This window comes from Octodon degus, unplaced genomic scaffold (genome assembly GCF_000260255.1).
Source record: "Octodon degus isolate 3935 unplaced genomic scaffold, OctDeg1.0 scaffold00205, whole genome shotgun sequence".
Lineage (NCBI taxonomy): Eukaryota > Metazoa > Chordata > Mammalia > Rodentia > Octodontidae > Octodon > Octodon degus.
The window spans coordinates 965,488-976,105 of NW_004524781.1; the positions used below are offsets into that span (position 1 = coordinate 965,488).

The 10,618-nt window shown below is 49.9% G+C and overlaps 2 protein-coding genes across 2 annotated transcripts in view; both read right to left on the reverse strand.

The window, feature by feature from the left end:
• The window catches only part of Elovl5 (ELOVL fatty acid elongase 5), a 77,400-nt gene that overhangs the window by 37,862 nt on the left and 28,920 nt on the right, over window positions 1-10,618 (reverse strand). The window lies entirely within an intron of this gene.
• LOC101560431 (inorganic pyrophosphatase-like) lies at window positions 8,699-9,790 on the reverse strand. Its single transcript, XM_012517677.2, is given in 1 exon segment — window positions 8,699-9,790. A coding segment is annotated over 1 exon segment (870 nt). The 5' UTR covers window positions 9,671-9,790; the 3' UTR covers window positions 8,699-8,800.

The following is a 10,618-nucleotide window of genomic DNA, read 5'->3' on the forward strand; positions in this document are numbered from 1 at the left end:
GGACCTGGGCTAGGACTGTAAATTTGTTTCAAAATAGCAGCCAAGTCTCAAAGGACATGGTCCCTTCCCAGGGACTTAGCGGGCCCTCCAGTGAGGTGAAAGGGCAGGCAGGTGAGTGGGTGGACTCGCAGAACTTCACACCAGGCAGGTGCTCTGGCAGGACAGGCCGGCAGTTACAGAACTTTCTCTTTTGCCTAACCCTAGAGATAGCCAAGAAACACAGCTGACAGCTACAACCTAAGCAGAAACCCACGTAACAGCCACTCCCATGGCCACACTCACAAAGACCAGCAGTAACAAATGGCAGCAACAATAAGAAGAAAATGCAGTAGTCATGCACGCGCCACCCGTGGGCATGTCCAGTGGTACACCTGCCGTGGAGAACAGCCCGGGAGGCGCTCCAGAAGCGAAAGCGCCTTCACACAGGGGCACACGCGAGAGAAATGAAGGCCTGTCCATTAGAACACAGCAAACATTCACAGCGGCATCGTCTGGGAAAAACCCAAGCCTACCAATTAATCAATGGATAAATGTAGTGCAACCTCATAAAGGAATGTTATTCCGCCATAAAAAAGAGTGGGCACTGAGAGAACAAACAGAGCGGACGAACCAACACACATGAGCTCATGATCTGCAGGATTTCATTCGGGAAAATGTCTCGAGGGCAAATCTCCACAGACAGAGCAGACCGTCACGGAGCAAGGCAAGAGAGAGCCGCTGCCACAGGCGGTCGGTCTCCCTTCCTCAGAAGTTCACGTGCTCTGAAGGGAGAAACACACCAAGAGTGAACTTGAAGGAGGCACTTTTTAAACAGCTCATGAAAAGGCCACTCTGGAGAATGTCTCTGAGGGCAGCTGGGCAACGGGCCTGAGGATCTCGGCGTTACTTCACAGCTGTGGATGAATCGACAGGTCTCTCAAAAAGCTTAATTTAAAAAAAAGCCACAACCGTGAGAGAAACCAACCAACAAAATAAGCTAAGTATCTGAATTTTAAAACCTCTCCACCAGCACCTGAAGCTAGGCCCATGGGCCGGCCTTCTGGCCCCACAGCTGCCGGCCACAGTGAAGGAAGCTGGCCTCTGCCAGCCCCCGCAGCGCTGCCTATTACCTTCCGAGCAGCCCAACGCAGCCTCCCCAGAAACACTAACCACGCGGCCACCACGGTGATGGAGACTGCTTCCATCAGCCCGTTTTCTGACTCCACTCAAGCGATCATGCATCTCATTCAGAAGCCAGTCTTCAAAGCCTAGGAAAATCACAGAAAATGCCATTTGGAATAAAATGCCCTCTGACAATTCAGAGGTATTCTGGGGCCCTGAAACAGCCTGCAGCGGAATGGCGGTTGCCCTGCCCAGGCTCGCTCTCTGGGGCTGGAGGGACAGCGCAGACGCGGGTGCTGCCAGCAGACGCGGCTTCCACACCAGGCCCTGTGTCTCTCCTCCCACTTCACACCCGTGAATGGGACACACAGCTCTGCGGCGGCTTTAGATTTCAGACCGCAGATGTTTCTGATAATGAAAACTAGTAACAAAACATTACACCTCTTGAAAAGTACAGAACAGGGCTTTCTTCTCTTTTTGATCATTTTCTCCTTAATCCTGAGAGCTGGATCTGGGTCTGCTGCAAGGAGCACCCTCTCTCAGCCTCCGGGGCAGCTGCACTCCCGCCACCAGAGCCACGCGGCTGCCCCTGCAGCCCCCTCTGCAGATTCCCGTCTGGCAAGGCTTTTCCTCGCTCACTTGTGGGCGCTGCACTGCACAAATGGGCCCGTGGTGGAGCCGCCAGCTATCAAAGGCGAAACACCGAGCACGCGGGCTGAAGGAGATCAGGCCTTGGTGCAACTGCAAGGGCTTCCGGCAAGCACAGCACTGTACCTCGACATTCTGACAGGTCAAGATTTTTTTTCTTCATTTCAGTTCTCCCCAAGTACTAATATTCAACTTTAGGTCAGCATAAAAGCCATTATGTTGTAATGAAATGAAGACAGGAAAGCTGGTGATCAAATTAACATGAAGCCAGCTACAGCCCAATCACTGCCAGAACGACAAGCAAGGGACACCAGCAGGTCTCAAATGAAAACCGAGAGGGGGCCTGCCCCTTAGTTCAGTTCTTTAAGTGGCTGCTTCAACAAAGCAGTCAGGCTCAGGTTGCTGTGGTTCGATCCCCACAACTCAAGCCAGCCAAACCTGCCCTGAAGGCATTGGGAGAAAAAAAAATTCAAATGAAAACCAAGAACTTCACTGAAAGGGGGGGGGGACCATGTCAATTTGTATACAGACGCTTTATAATTTGTATACAGAAGCCGTATAATTTCTTTCCTAGAGAAATCAATAACATGAGACTGTAAGACACGAACTCAGATCTGTCAGACGGTTTCACGAAATGCCTTCCCCGAGTGCCCAACGTGCGTGAGGCCCCGGGCAGGCGGGGGCAGCTCAGGGCTGTGGCCTCCCTTGCAGCCCGGGCACTGGCCGATCCCGTGGGTCTCCTACAGAACTCTCCTCTCACCCAGCAACGAAACCCCACACAGCCTACCAACGGCCCACCGCCTGCCCCGCCCCCGCCCGACTACTCAAAAGGTGGGAGTCGCGAAATGGGACACACAAAGCTTCCTCTGGCTTGGAAGAGCCACCACACTATCTCCTAGGCAGCGGCAGATGAAAACAGTAACGGGAGCAAGTGGGACCCCAGAAGCAGGGACATGCTGCGACACGCCAGCTTCCCACGCAGTTTAAGAAATAATCAAAGTAGCTGGGGCTGGAGAGATGGCTCAGTGGTCTAAAGCACCTACTTAGAACAAGCTTGGCAAAAGCATCAGGGACCGCGGTTCAATCCCCCAGCACCACATGCCAGCCAGCCCCGCCCCCTGGTGGGCTGAGCTGGCCACACACACACACTACTGTCTGTCTGTCTGTCTGTCTGTCTCTCTCTCTCTCTCTCTCTCTCTCTCTCTCTCTCTCTCTCTCTCTCTCTCAAATAAATAAAAAATAAAAAAAAATTAAAAAAAAAAAAAAGAAATAATCAAAGTAGCTGCTTCTCCCGTGAGAAAGGGAAGAGAAGGGCGCCTTGGAGGGCGCTGGCTGCTCTAGCGAGTCACTGAGGCTTGCGGGCCTCCACAGCCACAGCGGGAGTTTCTCACCAGCAGGCCAGGCACAGCCGGGGCGTGCGACGCCCCCCGCTGGCTGCGTCTCTGCTCCTCCGGATGAGGACACTAATTGTCTCCTGGGGCCGCAGCCTCCTGAGCCGGTGCACATCTAACCCCTCCCAGACACGCAGGGGAGGGAGGGCACGTGCGCGCAGGCCACGCAGACAAGCGGCTCTGGCCTGAGCAGGGCAAGCCCTGGCTCCCACAGCATCGCAAGGGAGCTGCTGCGTGTTGCCCAAGAGGTGGCTCTACTCCTGCACGCACTCACGTTAGCGCTATCACCTCACCTCCTCTATGCGCTGATGCTCTTTAATGGACGCACTGGCCTCTGGAAAACAATTTTTCTATAGACATAATGTTGCTAGTTCTCAACCTCTTATGGGTCTCACACCAACGGTGAAAATCTGATTAGAATGCAAAGGAGACTTGCTCCCTGTCTCCACAGAACTGGGACCAAAGTGAGATTTACAGTCTCCTAGCAGACCTCATTGCCTGAGGAGGACAAGAACCCCAGCTGTCTGTGGCTGACAGATCTCCAGACCAGCCCTACATCACGAACCTCACAGTGGACGGAGCTGACAGGTTAGATTCTCATTCTGCTAACAGAAAACGCAACCTGCAGCATGTACCATCTGAGGTAGGCACTCTGGGCTCTAACACCGTCTGTGACAGTGTACTCTGACATTCGGCCAGGCAAGCTGCAGGCGCTGTACAGAGTTAACCTGGCTCACGACACGAGAAGGGTAACACCTCACACCAGCACTGCAGGAGGTACCAGGGACCCTTGGCACCACGTATATGCGCTATATTCATAGCAGCTACTTTAACTTGTCAGTAACGTACAGCACACATTTAATGCACTATCACAGCAGAGGAAAAATAACTCACAAGAAAATAAAATCAGTAGAAAATAAACCTGTTTTCAGAGAGGTCAGAGTTCTGCAAGGGCGAATGATATTATGACATAAACACTGTTTCTATCCACAGCCTTAGTTATTGCCTAATGACCAGAATAACAAGCATATCTTTTCTTAACATATATTCTGGAGCCAGCCACATAGCTCAGTGGACTAAAACAGGTGCTTAGGCAGAGCACAGCAGCCGGGGTTCAATCCTCAGCGTGCCATGCCGGCCCCACCCCCGGGTGCACTAAGACGCCAACTGAGACTAGACGTGGTGGTGTGCACCTGTAATCCCAGCCTTGGGAGGCTGAAAACAGAAGAATCACTACGAGTCTGATCTACATAGTGAGACCCTGTACAAAATACACTATATATATAATCTCCTGTCCCATTAAGCTTTAGTTCTTTAAGCAGCTTGAGAACAGCTCCAGAGTGACAAAGGTGGGACAGTCTTCTCTTAGAAGAGGTCCTCTACTGCAGAAGCAGTCCTCAGGAGACCTCTACTGCAGAAGCAGTCTTGCTCTATACTAGGGAGGGAGGGAGGAAGAGAGGAAGGACAAGAAGAGTCTAAACATACAGGCCCTGCTAGGCGTCCCAACCCAGTCCCCTGTCCCACACTCACACCCTGATGCCCAAGCCCGAGTCTACACAGCTGTCTGCACCAACTGTGCCTCGGCAGCGTGGTCTCCACGAAAACCAAAGCTCCGGCTCCCAAGAGCACCCGGCCAGCAAAGCACACGGCTGGGCACATTCAGGAGCTTGGGGAGGGGTGCTGTGGGCGGGGAGCTCCACAGGGACTGCAGTGTCCATGCTGGGGACTTTTGCTCTCTTTCCCATGTACCTTTCACCTGGCTATTCATCTGCATCCTTTAAAACTGCCTGTCTAAGAATCTGTTAGTGCCTGCGAGTCCTGTGAGTGGCTCTAGGGAACTCATGAAAGCCAAGAAGGGTACCATGGGAACCCCAACTGGCATCTGGTTAGCCAGCAGCTGCAGAGGCCTTTCCCACGAGTGTCTGAAGGGACACAGTCGTGTGGACCAAGCCCAGAGCCGCGGGCTCCGGCTCTATGATTCAGGAAGACAGTGCTAGAATTTTACAGAAAAAGGCCACTCGACTAGTATCTACTGCAGAACTAATCGCCCACTTGTTGGTGGGGAGTAGATCCCCCAAGTCTGGGGTCACAGACTGGTGTTTTATGAGCACACAATAAAGCTGAGCCTCAGTGGGGGAGAAACACCAAGGCAGAGGGGTCATGATTGAACACATGCAGGAAGGGGTGCTAGGAGAAACTGTACCCAGGGCCAGCAGGTCAGGAGGGAAGAATGAAAGACAACACAGGAGGCAGGTGAGGAGGAAAGGGCTGCAGCGCTGGTCCCCACCACCCTGGGCAAGGCAGTGAGGGGCCTCGTGCAAGCATCAGGGTGGCCGAGCTGCAGGACAGGAGGCATTCTGTCCTCTGGCTTCACCTCTGTACTTGGGATGGGGCGCTGAGCAGGTCGACTGCACGTTCTGCACGCTATTCATTAATTTTTTTTAATATTTATTTATTTTTATTTATTACATTTATTTATTGTGTGTGTGTGTGGCCAGCTCAGCCCACCAGGGGGCGGGTCTGGCTGGCATGTGGTGCTGGGGATCGAACCGCGGTCCCTGTGCTTTGCCAAGCTTGTTTCAAGTAGGTGCTTTAGACCACTGAGCCATCTCTCCAGCCCCTAATTTTTTAAATTTATTTTTATTTATTTTTTGGTGATACCAGGGATTGAACTTGAGACCTTGTACTTGCCTGGCAGGTGATTATGCTGCTGAGCTATATCCCTGGCCCTAATCATAACTGATTATATAGTTTCATTTGCCTGTTTTATAAAGCCTGCTGAGTTAGAATACACGCTATGCACTGTGAATTAGAGACAGCAAACCAATGAACATACACTGCACTGGCACGTTCACCGCCGGGGAGAAAACACAGAGGCCGAGAGCACTTGGCTCACAGTGCTCGCAGCGAGAGGTCCAAGGGAAGGCTGGGGCCTTGGCTGCTTCTGTGCTCTGGCCTATCATCCAGCCGGGCCTCTGTACCTGTGGAGGACAGGCTCTGGGCCCCCAGATTCCGAATCCAGGATGCTCAACAGTTTTGAAAGCACAGTGTTTGCGTATAGCCTACCATCCTCCCATGCATGTACTTTAAACCTGCTACAGATTACTCACAATACCTAAGACAACAGAGACTGGGTGTTAAGCTGTACTGTTCAGGGACTATCACAAGAAAAATTTCTCTGTAAATTCAGTGAGCATACAGATTACTGAGTATTTTCAATCCACAGGGGCTTAATCTAAGCATGAACCCATGAACACGGCGTGCTGACCTGGCTGGGGCGCAAACAACTACCTCAGGCTAGCGGCACACCAGCATGAACTGCACGCTCTGGAGGCTCAAGTACTTAGCAATTCGCTGTCTCCTTCACTACATGGCCTGCTGAGGACTGATGCTTACAGAGAAGCTTCCCAAAGTGCCTTCTCTGTTTTACGAGCAAACATCACTCCAGGAGACTGAAACCACTTAAAACCTAACCCAAATCACCATGGCACGCGACGATTTCATTTTCCTTATTTCCAGGTCTTTTTCTCTGAAAGTCACAGTGATTACAATAGCAACACTTGGTGCTTCCTGCACGCCAGCCCACTCGCCACCCAGCTCCAGGGGAGTCAAAGATCACCTCATTCAGCCCCCTCACGGCCCTGCCCCCCCCAGCAATAAAGCCGTTTTTCCAAGGTTACACTGAGAGCAGGCGAACCTGATTCTTGACTCTGTTCAACTACTGTTCCGTGCGTGCTAGTCAGCTTTTGTCACTGCAACAAAATACCTGGGATGACAGCTTACAAAGAGGAAGCGTGCAGCTGCGGCTCTCGGTTTCTGGCTTTAGCCTGTGCGCACGGGGCTGTTTCCTTTCAGCCTGTGGTGATGCAGCACACGTGGGAGGAGGTTTAGCAAAGAGCGCAGCTCCCCTCACAGCCAGGGTCCCTGTGTCTCCTTCTAGGGCACAGGTCCACTCCGTCCATGAGGCCCAAAGGGTCCAGACCTCCAACAGCACTAAAGGCTCTCCTGGACACCCTGAGTTATATAAACAGAAGGGATTTACTTCGTAAAGTTTGGAAATGAATGCCTGGCAAGCACAGGGTCCTGAATTCCATCCCTAGCACCACACAAAAAAAAGGACATGAGGAAAAAACGGTTTCATTTTGAAGCCAGAACAACAATCAACCAGTGTCACAGTCTGGGTATTTGCAAGGGAAGCAATACAATACAGGGCACATTTATAATAAATTGCCCAAAGAACCATATAAAAAGGGTACAGGGAATCTGCCCACACAATAAGGACCAAAGAATCCAGCTGAAGGCCTGGATCCTAATATCCTGCTGAGTCCAGCTGAAGACCTAGAGCCCACAACAATGTCTCATGCAGGCCTGCTTCATGGATCTGTGCTGGGAAGGCCTATAGGTCAGGGGTGGAAGCTAGGAAGTGTGCGCCAGCGGGACGAAGGCTCTGTGCCAGCAGCTGAGGGGTCTGCACTGAGCCAGGAAGCGACACTCAAGGCAGCACCAGAGCTCCTCAAGAAGTACCACGGCCATCCTCAGCGGCAGTGAGTCCCGAGCTCCTCCCGCAATGAGGAAAGCTAGTTCCCATCAGGAAAGCCAACGCAACAAGCTTCTCCAGGAGGCTGAGCAGGGCACCATCTTCCCCTCTGGAGACAGAAGTGATGCTCAGTGAGGACCAGAGCTCCCCCAAAGTGAACTGCAGGCCTTCTCAGTGACAAGGTCCTGAGCTCCTCCTTCAGCAGCAAGCACAGCAAGTTCACCAGAAAAGCCAGCATGACAAGGTCCCCCAGCAGAATGGCCCAGGAGAGCCAGCATCTCCCAGCTCCCCCCACTCTACCTCTTATGCTGCTGGCAACAGCCCTCAGGTGGGCATACCATACCCAGTACCTCGCTAGTTCAGTACAGCTGATATAACAAGCTGGCCACCAGTTACTGATCCAGTAGCACCAGAAGACAGCAGAAAGCACAACACCCGCCTACCAGAGTCCCTGTGGACCAGTAAACGCCTCAGTCTTGGTCTCCTCACCTGGACAGTCCCCTCATATGGAAATACAGGAATGTGGACTTATTCAGATGAGCTGGCTCATAATGAGCATTTAGCATGGGGCTAAGCTGTTCCTAAATCAAAAATAAAATACACCTCATTTCTTTCTTTTTTTTTTTTTCAAGTTTCAGCAAAATAATTTTATTTTCTAACACATGGTAACATATACATCCAGTATGTGTTCACCTGCACATGTACCTATTCACAAATGACTTCCAAACCACAAGCACTCTGATCCTTAAGTATGAACTACTGAAAGTTACCTTCACTGAGATGGGAAAAATGGTTTCAGACAGATCACATTCTGAATGTATTGGACTGGTCACAGCAAAATGGCTTTAGTCAGATGACATCTCTACATCTAGAGCTTTGGAAAGCTACTACTTTTGTATCTAATAATTCCAGATGAGCAGGATGCAGCAATATCAGTTTGTCTTTTTTTTCTTTTTTCTTTGAGGCAGGGTCTTGCTTATAGCTCAGGCTGCCCCTAAACTCACTGTATAGCCTAGGCTGGCCCCGAACTTTGGGCAATCCTCCTGCCTCAGCCTCCCAAGTACTGGGATTACAGGCATGCGCCACCATGCCCGGCTCTCAGCTGTCTTCTAAAGAAGTTTCATCAGTTTTTCTGGTGATGGAACCACTTATCCACATCTGTTGGTACGGTGCAGGCAGAGTCACATGGTGGTGGTAATGCGTCCACGATGGCCTTGGCAGCGTCAGGGTCACATTTGAAAGGGCTCTCAGACACTGTTGTGTTCATGCAACTGATTCCTTTCCCATCCGTTTTCTTAGTTACTAATGCTTTCCAGTACTCATGAGTGCTTTTAATGATATCAACTGCAAAGTCCTTATCTTTAAATTCCGCATTGAAAGCAAACTCATTTTCTGGTTTTCCATCAGGAACCTTGTACCTTCTAAACCAGTCCACAGTAGCTTCTAGGTAGCCAGGTTTCAACCGTTCGACATCACTGATATCATTGTAGTTGGCTGCATCAGGATCGTCCACACTAATGGCAATGACTTTCCAATCAGTCTCCCCTTCGTCAATCATAGCCAGGATGCCCAGGACTTTCACCCGGATGATCTCGCCTCTTGTACACACCTTGCTTCCAATTTCACAAACATCAATTAGGTCATTGTCACCACTACAGCCAGTATGTTTGTCACTGTGTCCTGGGTCTTCCCAAGTCTGAGGGATGGCACCATAGTTCCAGATATACCCTTTATAAGGGAACAGATTTGCAACATAACGGAGTTTGCCCTTTTTCACATCTTGCTTAATTGGATTCAGAGGGTCCTTTGCAGCAATCTCCATTTTTGCATTAGACCAGCGTGGAACTTAAACTACCATGTGGAACACGTCCTTATCTGCATAAATCGGAATATCGTGAAATGGAGATACATACTGTCCTTTTTCATTTTTGAGGAAGACGCGGTACTCGAGGGTGAAAGGCGCCGCGCGCTCCTTGCTGGTGAAGCTGCTCATGGTGCTGACGACCGCCGCCACCGCCACCGACGAGCCACCAACCCGCACGCCACGGAGTGACAAGGAGGGAGCCCGCGCCTGCGCACCGCGACAGTCGCGCCGGGAGCGGGCGGAGCGGCCTTTAACGCGGCGGGCTCGCCCCCTACACCTCATTTCTATGCTTTAATAAAAGCATACATTTATAACATCAAGTCTCATAGCAGCAATAATTTTCTCTATCAGTTTTAGAGCAATAATTTTTTAAACTTTTAGTCATCTTCCACCATTAATCATATAATGTTTCCATGCTTTTATGATTCTTAATGTTAAAACAAACATCTCTGCATATAAAACTTCAATTGTATATCGTTCCCACAGGTGAACTCAGAAACGGGCCGATTATGTCAAAGATTCCTTATATACAGTACAAAAGTCGTTTCCAAAACAGTTTTGCCTATTAATCTTCCCATCAGCAGTCTTTTAACCCTCACACATAACTGTACCATAGCCAGAACTGGGTGATTTCATGAAGGAAAACATTTTTTCACTAATTTGGTCTAAGATACAATGCTGTACAGGTATACTAAAATATGAATCATGCAGAAATCCCAATGGCCGAACAAATACATTCTGGGGAAAGACCCTGAAAATCTGCGCAAATAAAGAGTAATTCTGACTACACTCATAACAAAAATATGAAAATTCTGTGTCCTCTGCTTTCTAGAGGATTAACTGTAAATACAAACTGGTAATTGTGCATTGGTCATTTTAAAGTTACTGCTAACGTTATCTCAGGTGATTGCTAAGTAGTAAACATAATTGTCTGCATTCCACTAAGAATCGCCCTCAAGCCAAGCAGCTAAATCTGGCTATTTTTTTTTTCATAATTTTATTGATAAACAAATAGCAATGAGACAGTTTCAAATCAAATCGCTAGGACAGTTTCAATAATTAACACACTGCATACAT